Source organism: Lycium ferocissimum, chromosome 8, assembly GCF_029784015.1.
Source record: "Lycium ferocissimum isolate CSIRO_LF1 chromosome 8, AGI_CSIRO_Lferr_CH_V1, whole genome shotgun sequence".
NCBI classification, from domain to species: Eukaryota; Viridiplantae; Streptophyta; class Magnoliopsida; order Solanales; family Solanaceae; genus Lycium; species Lycium ferocissimum.
The window spans coordinates 41,584,145-41,601,175 of NC_081349.1; the positions used below are offsets into that span (position 1 = coordinate 41,584,145).

The 17,031-nt window shown below is 34.7% G+C and overlaps 1 protein-coding gene and 1 long non-coding RNA gene across 16 annotated transcripts; one reads left to right on the top strand and one right to left on the bottom strand.

Moving 5' to 3' along the window:
- Positions 1–4,525: 4,525 nt before the first annotated feature.
- LOC132068498 (pentatricopeptide repeat-containing protein At1g66345, mitochondrial) lies at positions 4,526–9,413 on the bottom strand. 5 transcript variants are annotated; one of them, XM_059462104.1, is made up of 5 exons: positions 7,512–9,413; positions 7,224–7,334; positions 6,870–6,944; positions 5,196–5,464; positions 4,526–5,117 (listed from the first exon to the last, which is right to left on the bottom strand). In XM_059462104.1, exons 1-2 carry the CDS (start codon positions 9,341–9,343, stop codon positions 7,316–7,318), a joined length of 1,851 nt encoding a protein of 616 aa, XP_059318087.1. In that variant the 5' UTR covers positions 9,344–9,413; the 3' UTR covers positions 4,526–5,117; positions 5,196–5,464; positions 6,870–6,944; positions 7,224–7,315. The 5 variants fall into 5 exon arrangements, with proteins under 5 accessions (XP_059318087.1, XP_059318086.1, XP_059318085.1 ...); XM_059462103.1 differs by having other exon boundaries at positions 6,870–6,988; XM_059462102.1 differs by having other exon boundaries at positions 4,527–5,117; positions 6,870–7,044.
- A 1,701-nt stretch (positions 9,414–11,114) lies between these two features.
- On the top strand, positions 11,115–16,212 carry LOC132068499 (uncharacterized). 11 transcript variants are annotated; one of them, XR_009417407.1, is made up of 7 exons: positions 11,115–11,258; positions 11,419–11,583; positions 11,655–14,365; positions 14,480–14,588; positions 15,129–15,234; positions 15,766–15,885; positions 15,980–16,212. It is a non-coding gene; the product is annotated as an uncharacterized LOC132068499 (long non-coding RNA). The 11 variants fall into 11 exon arrangements; XR_009417404.1 differs by lacking the exon at positions 15,129–15,234 and having other exon boundaries at positions 11,655–13,866; positions 13,981–14,365; XR_009417401.1 differs by lacking the exon at positions 15,129–15,234 and having other exon boundaries at positions 11,655–12,680; positions 13,532–14,365.
- The last annotated feature ends 819 nt before the right edge of the window (positions 16,213–17,031 follow it).

Here is a 17,031-nt window from a genome sequence, read left to right on the forward strand (position 1 = left end):
TTCCTTCTCCTACAACTTGTATTGTATCAATTGATAGACACGCTATTTGTATCAATTGAAATTGAATAGATTGTGGGTGATCAGAGTTCAAATTGGTAAAATCAAGAAAAAGAAGAAGAAATTTTTTCAATACGCTAGCGGCTAGCTTCTTTTCATCTGAATAAGTTTTCGTGGGCATATTTACTGATATCTCTACCGTTGATATGGGCAGCTCAATGGAAAGTTGAGCTACCTAAGTCAAACCTTAATAAGGGGATATATCTTGAAAACCTAAAATATTTTTATTAGAAATTTACTCTTCTAACTTTTAAGATGCAAATATAATAATTAGTATTTTTTTTTATAATCAATTTTTTCTAGTATTTTTTTTTTTTCCAATTGGCAATAACTAATTCATTTGATCTTCTTGGAATGTTATTATCGGTCTCAATTTTTAAAAGGTTCACCCAGCTAACCTTAAACTCGCTACAATGTGTACGTACAGACATGCACATATACATACAAAATATAAGTAATTTTTGGAAACATCTAATGTTTTTTATCGCTTTAAAATGAATTATTGAAATTAGGGGTGGCAAATGAGCGTGTTGAGCTAAATTTGGCAGGTCAAAATGATTTGAGTTAATAAATGATCGAGTTAATAACCAACCCGAAAGTTACTTGAGCTGAAATGAGCTAAAAAGTGATGATAACCCAACCCGTCCAATTCTTACTAAGTTCTTTTTTTTATTTTATTTTATTTTTTATAATTTGTTTAAGTATCTAAATTTTTTTCCCCTTTTCTTATTATTGTTATATATAACATATAAAAAAAAAATGCTTTTTAAAAATATTTAGACAAAGTTCCTCACGAGTCACTAATCAATTTAGGTTACATAACAATCCAACTTTAAATTGGCTGAATTGGGGGAAGAGCCAATAAATGAGCAGGTCATTGACTCAGCCAAACTTGAGTAGATTGGAGAAGTCATGTTTTTGTGGGCTAATTTTGCCACCTCTAATTGAGTTGGTACAATTATATGGGTGAAGTGCACAAATACCCGCTTCGGGGAAGTCGTGTCTGAAGCTGGACAACTTTAGATATTCGTGTATGAAAGTGTGAAGGCCAAACAAGAACGTTTTCGCCTTATGCTTTGTATGGCTTGCCAAAGCAACGTTCAGACATTTATTACTGAGGTGCATGTAAAAATTGATTAAAATTTCAGTCATGTATAGCTAAATTTTTCATGTATGCCTGAAATGTGTATTCCTGAATAATCCTGTTTTTCAATTATTCAACCATTACATTTTACCAAGTTCAATGTTAGTCAGATTAGTCAACATTTTTCTCTTTCGATGCAACAACAAGATCTTATTTGTAACAAGTGGTTTTCTTGGTTGGTTAGTTGGTTACATTTTATTCACGAAATGGCTTGGATGGGTATTAGTCTGGATACGACAAAATCATTCTAACATGACTGAAGTACATGTAAAAATGAATCTTTTTTGTCAAAAGTATTTTTTCTTCATGTAGATTTGCACCTCAGTCATACATGACTGCAATACATGTATAAACGAGCTAAAATTTCAGACATTTACATCTAAACAAAAAATAATACTAATTGTTTAGCCAGATTACTCAACATTTGTCTCTTTCGATGCAACAACAAGATCTTATTTGTAACAAGTGGTTTTCTTGGTTGGTTAATTCGTCACATTTTATTCACGGATGACTTGAATTGGTATTAGTCTGGATACGACAAAATCATTCTAACATGACTGAAGTATATGTAAAAATAAGCAAAATTTCAGTCATGTGTGTCTGAATCTTTTTTGTCAAAAGTATTTTTTTTCTAATGTATATTTGCACCTTAGTCATACATGATTGCAATACATGTATAAACGAGCTGAAATTTCAGACATGTACGTCTGAACAAAAAACAATACTATTTGTTCTTTAAATTTCAACATCCAACACACGATTCAACATCCAAATCTATTCTAAATAAGCTCAAATTTGAAACATAAGTTCTATATATCATAAAGAACAAATCCCAATCATCAATTTGTCAAAAACACAACAAATCTAATAAACCCATTTGACACCCTTTTAAATTTTTGACGTATGCCTGTACCTCAATCATCTTTACATGACTGAACTACATGCAAAAACGGGCTGAAGTTTCAGGCATGTGCATCTGAGCAAGAAGAAGCAGTCATTAATGTTTGAAAGTTATCTAATAAGTGGAAATTCGTGCCAAAAAAAAAAAAAAAAAAAACTCAAAGCAAGTACAACTTAAATGGAGCGACTAAAATAGCACACCCTGTGAAAATTTTACCAACTATATAAACTATGAGGACTTATTCTTTTAAGGCAAACTTACTCAAATGACTACCTTATTGTAGTTTCCTACCATTTGTAACTACCCTTTTAAATATTACCATTTGTAGCTACATTTTAGCAAAATCGTGTATGTTTTCACGTGTATTTGTTGCCAACAAATACATGAGAACACGGTTAAAAAAAAAAAAACAGGATCCTTGATTTTAGCCTTTAATTAGATATTAATATATATTTTTTGATGTATTTTAGTGATTTTTTTTTTTTTTTGCTTTGATGTATTTTAGTGATTTTTTTTTTTTTTTTTTGCTTTGATGTATTTCAGTTATTTTTTTTTTTTTTTTTTGCTATAATGTATTTCCGTGTCTTTTTTTTTTAATGTATTTCAGTGATTTTTTTTTTTATATATTTTACTGATTTTTTTTTTATGTATTTCAATGGCTTTTTTTGATGTACTTCTTTGATGTATTTCAAATATATTGTGTACATTCCAACTACATATGAAGCCAAATATATTCAAATTTTCGTGTATTTGAATGGATTTCACCAAATACATTCAGATACAAAGACAAAAATTAACAAAATACACTAAGAAATACACTAAAAAAATACAAAGACAAATACATTTAAAAACAGTGTATTTGTGAGATGTAGATTTTTAAATGTATTTGTATTTGGCTTTTAACAAATACACACGGCCAGATCTGAGACACTACCACCACCAAAAACCCTAATCTCTCCACCACCACCAAAATCCTAATCTGAGACACCACCACCACCAAAACCCCAAATCTGACACACCACCACCACCAAAAAACCCTGACCTTTCCACCACCAACAAAACCCTAATCTCTCCACCTCCACGTCATCTTCTCCTCCGCCATCTCAAAATCAGTGCCATCGCCGCCACCACCAACAAATACACACGACCAGATCTGTGCCATCGCCTCACCGGATAGAGTGAAAAGAGAGAGAGAGAGGGGTGAGCACAAAAGGAGAGGGAGAGGGAGAAGAGAGAGAGGGGCGGCGGAGAGAGAGAGGGGTGAGCACAGAGGGAGAGGGAGAAGAGAAGAGGGGCGGCGCGACCATGGTGGTGGTGGTTGAGAAAAGGGGAGAGAGATTTTTTAGGGTTTTGAGAAATGGATATTGATTAGGAAAAAAGAAAGATATATGTGTTTGGGTGTGTATTTTTGATATAGCTACCATTTGTAATTTAGAAAAGTTAATCAGCTACTAAATATAATTAAATAAAAGGGTAATTAATATTAATAATTAGGTCTTAAAAGAAGCTACAATGAGTAAAAATTCCTTCTTTTAATTTCTATCGACATGACTTACAAGCTTAATTAAATAGGCCGTTCGCACAAATGGCCCTATTTGCGGCGGTCTTTAACTTCTGCACCTCAAATTTGTTGTCATTAATTTTTGTCCTTCAACATTTTTAGCGCGGCATAACTTAAATTTCACTCGGCATGATTTACATTTATCTAGAACATATGTATCATAACATTCCGAAAGTTATGTCAGACATAAAACTTTCAATACTCAACATAATCTGAAAACGACATAATCTTAAATTTTGGTCGGCATATTTTACGTTTAACTTCGGCATATGTATCATAACATCCACACAAATTATGCCCGAGAAGGCAAAACTTTCAACACTCAACATAATTTGAAAAATACTACAAAACTTACGCCGTATAACTCAATGCCTACATAATTTGCGCCGAGCTAAGCAAAAGTTCAATTTTACGAAGATAAAAATGTTATAGAAATTATGCCGAGCAAAACAGGTCTAGATATTTTCCATTAAGTAAGTGTTAGGGGCAAAATTAAAAACCACGGATATGAGGGACAGAAGTGAAAATGGTAAAAAAAAAACAAAAATTGCCTAAACATTCCAAAATATGCTTATTTTGTAAAAGTGATTTTTGTCAAAATGCTTTCCTAATAAGTACTTTTTTATGTTGTAAGAAAAAAAAATCTAAAAACAATTTAATTATATATAATCTAGACAAATACTATTGGAGGTGATGTTGGGGATAGAGGCTATGATGGTGCGATGAAGATGAAGTGTATTGCAGGGTGGGGGAGAACATAATCAAGAAGATGCTGTAGTTACAAGATACGTCATTGAAGCTTACAGATCTGGCTTCTATACAAAAACTGAATAAGCCAGAGCGAAAAGAGCTATAGTGAAGTCCAGCGACTGATCTAAGACTATTTATTGAGGTCAAAGTGGACCAACTAAATAAACTAGCAATACATTTAGAGGTCGTTTGGTTGGAAACTAGTTACCCCAGGATAACTTATCCTGTGATTAGTTATTCCACCCTCCCACAGGGATAAAATAACACTACAATTCCGGGATAACTAATCCCGGAATCAGTTATACCGCGATTTTATCCCAACCAAACGTGGGATAAACTCATCTCAAATATAATCCCGAGATTATTTATCCTAATCCCTCATACCAAACGAGCCCTCTCTAACCAAATACTCCAAAAATGCAAGTAGGTATCATTCTCCAGATATTCTTGATGGATTTATCAACTCTCCACAAACAGCAGCACATATACGCTTCCCTTACTGATTGAGGAATGACCCATTTGAGTCCAGAAATGCACATAAACATGCTCCACAAATCAGAGGCAACTTCACAATGTAGAAAAAGATGGCCAGGATTTTCAGCTTCTTTTATACACATAACACCTGATGGGTAGCTCAATTTTCCTTTTCATCAAATTATTCAAAGGCAAGCCTCATTCAGAACTGTCCAGGTGGAACAAATGACCTTGGGAGGCAGTTTAGTTTTTCCATATAAGTCTCCAAGGCCAGTTGTCAAGCAAGGGACTGTTGGAGCACAAATGACCTTGGGAGACTGTTTACCCCCATTTAAGTCTGTCTGCTGCCAATGGGTTAAGGAAGCCTTGCTGTAGAATAGAGAGGAGGTTTAGCAACTCCGAGAATTCCCAGTCATACAAATCGCTTCTAAGCATGATATTCCAGTTAGTCCCTTCTTTGCAAGTTGCAATGACAGCATCGGGAACCTGGGCTAGATTGAAAATGGTGGGAAATCTTCCTGCATATTGGAGTTTCCTGTCCACTTGTCCTTCCAAAACCTGATGATAGTGCCATTCCCTGCTTCAAAATGAATATTCTGAGCAAAAGAGATTCTTTTTAATCAAATAAATGAAAAAGAGCTCATGAACTACCAGAACTAAGATTGTGGACTGTGCTGATAAGGAAAATGCAGAAATCAAGCTATATATAGGGTGTGTTTGGTACAAAGGAAAATGTTTGCCATAAAAAATGTTTTCTTGGAAAATAAGTGATTTTCTTACTTATTTTCTAGTGTTTGGTAAGTAAAAAAAAAAAATATTATTCCAAGAGCATTTACATGTAATCTAGGAAAACACTATGAGGTGGGGTGGAGTGCGGGGTAAAGGGTCACGGGGGGTGGGGGGTCAAAGGTGTAGGGACATTGGATGGTGGTGAGGAGACAATGAACTTGGAATGCCACTTATGAAACTTGTTTTCCCTACTCTCATTAGAGAAGTCATTTTCCTTATTTTTAAAGAACTTGTTTTCCTAAATGTTTTAGAAAACATTCGCACCAACCAAACACGGAAAAATTAGAAAACCATACCAAACACACCCATAGTAATGAAATTCACTCTCAGAAAATCAAGATTTTAAAGGTGGTGATCACGAAGAAAATAAGATTGTTGGCAGCAAGGTTCAGCATACATACTTGAGTAGTTAAGAACTTGTAGCATCTTCACCATTTCCTAGCTTGAGGGGGAGTGTTGAGAGTAAAGAGAAATCAGGGGTAAAAACAGTCTTTTTACCTAGTCTGTTAATTAGTAACTAACCGTAATTAGGACAGTTAGTTATAGTTAGTTATAGGTCATCAAGGATTTAAGCTGAGAAGATCCTATATATTAGTATCCTGTACTCTCATTTGTAAGCACATTGAATATGAATTTCATTACAAATATTCTCTCTCATCTTTTTTCTCCCGGTTCTTCAATATTTCTAGGGTTGAAATCTGTGATTAACAAGAAGTCGAAGTATCTAATGTGTTTAACAAGCCAAGTTCTTTCAATATTTAAGCTCAGTTACTAAAACAATAATGCCTAACTTAGGTCTCAATTAGAGTAAGCAAACTTCATCACGACAAAAATGATTTTGAAGGATCTTCTTTTTCTGTTCAGATAAGGTTTAACACATAATGACAAATGAAAAATGAGCAGAAAAAAATGGAAATGCTCGTGTTAAATTGGAACAAGTTAAGATTGGTAACCATCTAATGAGATCTCATACCTAAACCCTTTAGCAATCTCAAAGAAGTGAACATTTTCCTCAGGTGTGCCTACTTTGATGCCATGTCCAAGGTTCAAAAGATGTTTCCCTTTACCAGCTTTCTTGACAGTATCATTTATTCGACTGGTGATAAATTCCTTTGAGCCAAAAAGGACTCCAGGATCCACATTACATTGTACGGCCACTTTTTTTTTTTTTTTTTTTTTTTTTTTGATAAAACCTTGTACTGCCACATTAGGACCCAGTCGTCTCCTTCCATCAGCCATATCAACTGTCCAATCCAAGCTTACTACATCTACACCAGTCAAGGGTAGTCTCTCAAGCAAGCCGCCAGATCCACTTGGGTAAAGAATCAGTGGGAGATCAGGACGAGTTAGCTTCACCTAGTCCACTATCTGTTTTACATAAGACAGACTAAACTCTTCAAAATCGACTGGGCTTAGCTCAGTGAACCAGAGGGAAAGAGAAAACGAAGCAGCTTTTTATCGTCTTTCTCCAACATCTACAATTCTACAACTGGGATGTTTACACAGGGGTGCCTCCATTTCTAAAATCTTTGTTAATAATAAAATACCTGTAACAGGAGTGTGAAGACAGCTTAAACAGTGAAGGAATAATGCCAGCTTGCATCAAGTTCTTTGCGCTCCAGCTTCTTTTTTCCACCAATTAAGGGAGAAAAAAACACCTGTGAATTAGTTTGATTTACTACGGAGTAATATATTTTCCCTTGCCCTTCACCACCGTTTTTACTTAAAAACGTCAGGACTAGTTCTCATTTTGCTCTTACAACTTACAGTAAATCATAGTCTTGAATCTATCTTTCCGAGCTTCAAATCAACTGGAAGCTCAGAAACTACTTTACCGTATGTTGTCAATCTCTGTACGTCTTTGTCGGTACAGGTGATGAGCCCGTGTTTCATCGCCCCTCTCCAAGTGGCTTGCGATCAATTTCTTATAAACATGAATGCCCGGTTTCAAGGATTGACCAATCATTAAAGATAGAAACTCGTCCGCTTCTTTCAATCTTCCACGTTGACACAAAGCAATAATTAATGAATCAAAAATCGAAGCATTAGGGGAGATCGACCTATATTGGATTTCGTAGTAAAGCTTAAGTGCTCCCTCAACGTCACATGCGTTGGCATAACCAGCAATGAGGTAAGTATACATGCTTTGATCCGGAACGAAACCCTTATCCATCAGTTTAGTCAATAGTTGATCAGCATACTTTGCATTTCCATTTTCACAAAGCTTGGCAACAAGTTTGTTAAAAGATAAACAACTAGGAAGGAAACCATATGCCATCATTTTATCACAAAATTTCAAGCTTTCTTCTAATCTTCCCATTTCTGAACAACTCTTAATCAGATGATCGAATGTTTCACCAAATGGTTTTGTATTCAAGCACTCCATTTCACCCATCAGCTTAATTGCTTCATCTATTCGCTCTTCCTCACAATATGCACCAATAAACGAATCGTACACTAGTGCATTCCCTTCAAAACCCCGCCTAACCATTTCATCGTAAACTCCCCAAGCGGACTCCAAATCTCTCGTCTTCACCTTTGCAAGAACGACCAAAGAACAAGAAATCGTATCGAGTATCATATTCTTTTGCAACATTCTCTTCATCAACCTCAACCCGTCTTCGATCCTACCTTCCTCAATCATCCCATAAATCAAACACGTATTCACAACAACCCCGGGTTGTTGACATCTTTTTCCATGACTTTTTTCGACAACATCCAAAAATCTCTGCAACCTCCCTTCTTTACACAAAGCACTAATCATTATTCTAGTTGTCATTTCGTTCGGGTATATCCTTTTCTCAATCATATACTCATATATACCCCAAACCATACAAGTCTTTTCGGACTTTTGCACTACATGTAGCAAAGTATTATAACTAATGACACTTAACATAAATCCATTTTCATCCAACAATTTACAAACATCCAAACTCTTATCTATCAATCTCAACTTAGCACAACTTTGCACAAACAAATCAAACACAAACGGACACGAATCGACTAACTTATAACTCCCAATTAAAGAATCAAGAACAACAAATAATGTCTCATTTCTCAAAGCTGATTCAATCAATGCATTAGCATGTCTAACAAGCTTAGATTTTGCAAGAATATGAATTATAACACAATAAATAAAAACCCCATGTCTAGTATTGCTATTTTTAGCTGACCAATGAAAGAAATTGAGGGCATTTTTAGCATCAATTGGTTCTTTGAGATGTAAGAGTATTTCTTGAATAATTGAGGGAGTGAAGTGAAAAGACTGGAACTTTTTGGTTAAAGATTCCCAATTTTCACCTTTGCGTAAGGAATTGCAGATAGAAGTGATGATGGGGTTGTTGGTATTGGTGGAATCTTGAAGAACTTGGAGTGAATGTGTTGAATATGAATTTTTGTGGGGTTGAATGAAGAAATGGGAAGTTTTGGGGGCAGTGAAGTGTAAAGATTGGAACTTTTCTGTTAAAGATTCCCAATTTTCACCTTTGTGTAGGGAATTGCATATATTGGTGATGATGGGGTTGTTGGTATTGAGGGAACTTTGGAGAGTTTGGAGTGAATGTGTTGAATAACGTGTGGTTTTGTGGGGTTGAATGAAGAGATGGGAAGTTTTGGTGAGTAAATTGGAAGATAAAGGTGGAATTAAACGAGGTAGCTTTGTGTTCATGGTTGATTGAGGTGCGTAGGGCGGCGGTGCAGGGAGTTGGAAAGAAAGAGATTCATTTTGCTCTTTTGAGGTTTGGCAAATTATCTGGGTACTGTTACTAATTGAGTCACTTTACCAAACGATGAATCACTATAGAAGGCAATTTTTCTTAACCCCTCGGTTTGGATGGTGGTTTCTGAGTCATTAATGTATGGTTTTTTATAAAATTATATTTGTTTTTATTATTCTTAAAATTATGTAGTATAGTGTTCTAAACTCGTGGTTCATTCCATGGTTATATAATTGTGAAAAGTTTCAATTTTTGAAATTACAAATTTGGTGATTTTTCCGTGATTATGTATTTTATTTCTCCATTATACCCTCCCTCTACGATCCACCCACCCTACCCCCCACCCCCGCCCCTCCCACTCACCTCCAACTACCCCACTCCTCTGCCACCCAACCAGCACCCACTACCCCTCACCACCGCCCAACCCCACCCCACCCCACAACAACTCACCCCTACGCTCATCCCACAATACCCACGTCACACCACCCAACCCTCTACTACCCCTTACCACTATCCAACCCTACCCCCACAACCACTTACCACCACCCTACCACCAACTACCCCACTCTCATCCGATAGCCACTCACCTCACATCGCCCACCCCTCCACCACCCCCACCCATTACGTACTTATTTTTAAAGTTCCTATTTTATTCTTTACTTGAGTTTTATTAATATATACTCCCTCCGTTTCAATTTATATGAACCCATTTGACTGGGCACGACATTTAAGAAAGAGGGAAGACTTTTGAAACTTGTGGTTCAAAATAAGCCTTGAAATTTTGTGTGGCTATAAATCATTCATAAAGTGAATTTGTTTCCAAATTAGGAAAGAGGTCATTCATTTTGGCACGGACTAAAAAGGAAATAGGTTCAAACAAATTAAAACAGAATGAGTATAAATTAATTTCTAATTAAGAGTTAAGGGTGTTTTAGTAAACTTACAAGTTATTATACAAGATCTACATCAAACCAAACAATACAAATGTTATTAAACCACAACAAACGATGCAGTCTATCCAAACATTGTGTTCATTAATACAGTACAATACAATACAACACCATATCGTACCATACCATACTGTACATTAATAAACCACGGGAAACAACCATCCAAACAGAGGGTTAGTGTAATCCAAAGATTCCATGTGGCCCAAACCCCGTCTCCCCTCCTTGATGGTCCTACTTAATTATCCCTCGGATTAAAAAAGAGTGTTCACAAAGTCATTTACACATCTTAAAAAATACTAACTTCTAGATAAAAATGAGTAATTTGACTAAACTATTTCTAATTAAATAGGTATTGAAATTTGATCATTTAACACTTAATAAGCGCAATTTTAGAAGAATAAGGTTAATTTATTGATTTGATAAGTGAACACACTTTTTGAACAAAAAAAAAAGAAAGTAAGTGAACAGTCTTTTTGATCTGGAGAGAGTAAGATCTATTGAAAGAGATATTTTGTATTATAAACTTCTTCATTTTCACGATTCGAACTTGATAATTAGATTAAGGATGAAAATATTTCATTTATTCCACAAAATTCCTTGGTGGTATTTTCAAGGCATTAGCAACACTAGAGAATTTATATTTACTTTTTATATATATATATATATATTTCTACTATATAGAAGCGCAGGTGAAGACGCAGGATCGTCGTCCATCCAAGGGCAAATCCGTCATTTAGCTCAAGGGCAAAAGAGATATTTAGATTTTCTCAACATAATTCCAGAAGAATCTTTCCATTTCTTTCATCTTTTGTTCCAACTATGGAGAAACATGGGTTGGACTTCAGAATTTTTTTTTTTCCAAACTTTCAAGGACTGCTCTTCAACTTCATCTTCTCAAGTGGAAGTGCAATTTTAGGTCAGTTTTTGTCTCAATCTTTACCCTAATCAGATTTTTCAATTTCATACCTAATGTTTAAAAATGGGCTCAATTTAATTTTCTCTTTCTCATTCACCTTCTACTCTCCCATTTCTATCACTGGACCATTTTCTGCACACAAACTCTCACTAAACCATAGAGATAATAGATCTGAAGAACAAGAAACTTGGGTGAATCAAAGATGTCGTGGCAAACATATGTTGATGACCACTTGCTTTGTGAGATTGAAGGTAATCATCTCACTTCTGCTGCTATTATCGGTCAAGACGGCACCGTTTGGGCCCAATCTGCTAATTTCCCTCAGGTTTCTTTCTATATCCACATCTTTTTTTTTTTTTTTAATGATTAAGCTATACCCACTTCCAGTTTTGCTAGATTTCATCTGGGTTACTTTTGTTTTTTGCTTTTACTTAGATTCAAGCGGTTCAGAATTTTCTTGATGGTGGCTTGTTGTTTTACTTTATTAGTTCACTTTTATGAAGTAGGGGTAATTTGGTTTCTTATGTAGATTTTTTGGGTGTATTATTGAATTATTGCTTATTTGGTGGACTATCATGAAAACAAAAAATTGAGATGGCTATGGAAGGAGCTTTTGGTGCTTTAGCTTAGACAGATGGGAGTAATACTTGCATAGCTTTGTTATTTGGAAATGTAATGCACAATTTTTATGGAGCGAAATCCTTTTAAAATTGCAAGAGATTTAGTTATGCCCACACTCAAATTAAGAAAGGCACAACTGCTTGACCATTATAAGGTAGTTTAAGCCGAAAATGTATCCTCTATTTTGTAACGATAGTTGTTACATTTCTTTGTCTCACTACTTACTAAATAGTAACTACTATGTTATAATTTCGAGTCAAAATAAGTAAGAAACAAATCAGAAGAAAATATTTTAAAGTCAGCTTTCAGTATTTTAGAACTTCTGAGATTGACATAAAGAAACATTGGTTCTTTACACATTAGTGATGGTTTAAGTGATAAAGAGAAGACAATTTAGAGGAACATCATAATGATATTTTATAAGGCTAATGAAACTGAAGTATAGTCTTTGTTTCAGAATTTTAATGCTTGCCAACTCAAGATTCATATTTGTATTTATCTTTTCCATGACAAATTTCATTAATAGTACAGTTCCTTTGTTGGTAATCAATATTTGTTGGGTATTTATATTAGTGTTCAGTACTTTTAGTAAGTAATATTACTTAATCTTTTTGTTGTTGGATTTTCTACAGGTTGTTTGTGCATGTTTGAAACTAGATGCATAGGTGCAACCTTTTGAGAAGTACCGAAAATTTGATTCAAATAAATTATGTTTATGGACGGGGTGACACTTGGCTAAAATAAGAAGCTTAAATGACTTGGCTGGCAAGTGACAACTATATGAAAATGGCCATTCACAGTGTAAGTCTCCAATCTTTTTTTGTGTGATGTTGAGCTTAAGTTGTCTCATGCTCTGTAGTTGAGGTTTCTCATCATGCATGGTCGCGAAGATATTCTGTTTTGCTAACTCCGTTTTATGTTTTGTCCCGGTGTCGAGAAAGGGTTACCAGTTTAGTGTTTCTAGAATTACCTTTATCTTATTGCTCTTTGGCAATGGTATTTCATTTGCTTACATGTGTAATCCTACAGTACCATTACTACTATTTTAACTTTTTGTCAACAAGAAGAATTAGATATAACTTATAGTTTTTCAGAATGAGTAGATATTTTTCCATGTGATATCTTTTCTCAATTAGTAGTTAACCCGTTATGGAGCATTGACTACAGATTGTTGTTTAGATGACTTTATTTTATTTTTTTACTCTCAAGTTGTTCGAGGGACGAGGGGATAAAATACAGTAAACAACCATATGAATGGTGGAATAATATGAATGACAGCTATCTCATGTAACAATTTCTTAAGAGCACGATTCCGGTCGTGCTACAGTTACTAATGTTATTTGGTCAAGAATTATCATTAGCAAAAATATTTCTTTCGATTTCTTTGTCTAGACAATCTGTTTGAACACTAAGGTATACATGATTAATATCATCGATTATTTCTTCTTTTTATTTGATATTTAGGTCAGTAGAAATGTGTATCTGTACAATCCTTCTAATGTGTTTCTCAATCTAATGATGTTAATACATTACTTTGATATCTGATCTCCATGCTAGCCTCCCCATTTTCATTGTATAAATGAAATTTAATTTTTCTGTTTTAATCCTTACAAGAACACAATGTCAATGTGTTTTTTATTTTGACTATATAGAAGCGTGGGTTAGGAGAATGGATCGACATGGTGCCTTATGTGTCAATAAAATTACAATCAAGGGCAATTTAGAGATTCAAGGCAGGCTTATTTAGGTTAGTTTACGTGTCAACAACCCTCTAGCTGTCACTTTCTTCTCACGGAACTCATCTCTGTGCCGACTGCCTCTTCGATGTTCAAAAACCCGAACACCACACTCCTTTTCACCTCACACACTCCCATTCCACCTTCCCACAAAGGCGTTCGAGGTATTCACAAAATTCGGCAAAACGGAGAAGCCAGGTTTGTCTCAAAGGGTACCAAAGGAGATTCCAACCATTCATATTCCTCTCAGGGTAAGTTCACAGTTTTCCATATCCTTTAAACTTGGGTACATCATTCATGTTCTTTGATTGTCGTTTATCTCGACTCTTTTGTGACATTTTGATCAATGAATTTTGTTCTGTTAGTTTGTTGGAGAGATTGCACAAGCAATGTGTTTTTTATTTTAACTATATAGAAGCGTGGGTTAGGAGAATGGATCGACATGGTTCCTTATGTGTCAATAAAATTACAATCAAGGGCAATTTAGAGATTCAAGGCAGGCTTATTTAGGTTAGTTTACGTGTCAACAACCCTCCAGCTGTCACTTTCTTCTCACGGAACTCATCTCTGTGCCGACTGCCTCTCCGATGTTCAAAAACCCGAACATCACACTCCTTTTCACCTCACACACTCCCATTTCACCTTCCCACAAAGGCGTTTGAGGTATTCACAAAATCGGGCAAAACGGAGAAGCCAGGTTTGTCTCAAAGGGTACCAAAGGAGATTCCAACCATTGATATTCCTCTCAGGGTAAGTTCACAGTTTTCCATATCCTTTAAACTTGGGTACATCATTCATGTTCTTTGATTGTCGTTTATCTCGACTCTTTTGTGACATTTTGATCCATGAATTTTGTTCTGTTAGTTTGTTGGAGAGATTGCACAAGATATTACACATGTCGGATAGGATAAATAAAGCTTATGTGGATGAGAACCATAAGCCATGGTGGCCTCTGCTGCCTCACTCACTTTTGGTAAGTTTTTGCCTCATGTTCTTTTCTTTCTCGCGCCGATTCTGGCTTTACTTGCTGATTTCTGCGAAAATTTGTCCACTTTTTCTTCGATGTTAGTTTTTCTAATCTTTTGAACAATATATTGAATACAGTTGTATCAGGATGAAGCATCTCTGAAAGGTCACAAGTGAATTAAATACTGTAAAAGAAAGTAATGTAATGAATAGCTCTTTTAGATTACTTGAAATGAATAATTCAGTTAAATCCCGAAGCATCTCCATTATGTAATTGTAAATTAAGTTTCTCATTTTAATCAGAATCAAGTTACTAAGAATATAATAGAGACATGAACTTAGTTGAGAAAATAAGTGAAGAGAAATTAGTTTAATTTGCCTCATGAAATTGATTCTTTGAAAACCTGCAATTGGATCTGCTTCAAGGAAATTAGTAGTCCATTGTGATTTTTAATTATCTGCTTTTGATCAACTAAAATACTTATAATCTATAAGTTGTATAAATGTGACTCTAAGCTACTATTAAAGTATTGTGTACTTTATCCAGGTAAAAGTAACAGGTGATGCTCGCTCTGCAATAGAAATATGTCAACAAATTGTAATACTTGGGATTATCATGCAATTGATGTTATTTCCATATTCTGCTGCATCAGGTAAGAGCTAAGCCTCAAAATTTATAGACATTACCAGCAAGAAAAATCTGGACTTTCATTAGATTCAATATATTTTGTGGGAAATGAACAACTACAATAGATAGAATGTAGCATATATTCTTGTGTTTACATAAATGTATAAATACATATATTGTATTGACTTTTGAACAGAAAGAAACAGCCCAATAAATTTATTCAAAAAAAAAAAAAAAAACCCAATAAATAACTTTATATCAAATTTACTGCTACGTCTTATTAATTAAAATCAGCTGAAAATCTCTCTGAATTAAGTAAGCATGAAACATTCTCTGAATTAAGCAAGCATGAAACTTCCCTGTCAGGGAACTATATTGCTTGACTATCATATTCCTATATTGCCATATATTTACACGTTCATCCTCTTATGGTATTGGTTTGAGAGACGCTTTGTGCACTTCTGCCACTGACATACTAAAGTTGTCCATTATCACATTCATTCTTTTGTTTCTTTAGTGTGATCTTCATCCAAGATTCTTAATTTGGTATTTCCAGGAAGTTTTTGAACCAAATTAAACATCAAACTGCTATCTTTCTGCAAAATTGCACTACCTGTTTTGAAAGCTGGATTCCCGAAGAACAAAGAATATATGCAACGGACAATACTTTAACAAGGTATGTCACACAACTAACTCAACTCTACTGCTGCTACACGCTCTACTCTCTCCATTACACACTTCTATTTTAACAAGAAAGCCATCGATAATAGCCTCTCCAGGTATTTTGTCAACCACGCATCACACAGCTACAACGTTAACTGCGAAGAACAAGATGAGTGCCAGCGGCATAGTCGGTGGTTGTGTTACTATATTGCCTTTTGCCGCTACCGGCTTCTATCAATATGTAACTAATGTGTGTGTGCATAGACAATGCAATCATCAATGTGTATATAAACATTATGCTTCAGTTGTGCAATACCTTCTTCTGTCAAACTGTTAATAATGTGTATGTTTATATATATATATATAAAAACCGTTTAAACGATATGCTTCAATTGCCCCGTACATATGTCACCATAACTTTTACATCAGATGTGTGTTTATATAGGTAACTATCGGGCCCGTGCGTGCACGGGCAAAAACCATCTAGTATTATATATAAGTGCCAAAGTAATGATTTTGTCGTCCTCAGTCAGATTCTAACTATTTGGTTGTGAAGTTTGCTAACCAAAATGATTTGTTTTTCCGCATATGCCCTTACATTTGCTATTTCTTACTTTGCAGACCAAAGTGTCTTTCCAGTAAATTGAAATACCTCCAAACCCTTTTTACATATCCCTTTGGATCAACTTTTTGCAGGTTAAGTAGGACTATATTTTTTTGTATGTTTTATTTTTATCCCTACTTTATTCCCTTATTATTTAAAGTTGTCACATTTAATTTGGTAAATATAGTAAACTTTGAGCCTCTTTAAAATGCTTAAAAAGTTATGAATAGTGATGGTGTCATATAACATAAACACCTATGCACAAAGATAATAAAAAATTACTACTATATAAGGGAGAATACCCCTTTTTTGTAGTCCTCATATCATTTGCTATTGTAAGTTATTATTCATCTGATTGAACGTAAAGTTTTGTTTGTTTTATTTTCTCCGGTAATTTTACGTAGCGCGTGCTTGCAAACATAAGTAATAAAATAAGTTTTCACTTAAGATAGGATTAAATTTTATATAAAAAAAATAAACACAAATAACTTATATCATTATTAAATATTTTAAAAACGTATCAAAAATGTATATTATAGTCCTTCCATCTCTATC

Coding starts and splice junctions, on each gene's coding strand:
- LOC132068498 (XM_059462104.1), bottom strand. CDS start 9,343: ATGAACACAAAGCTACCTCGTTTAATTCCACCTTTATCTTCCAATTTA.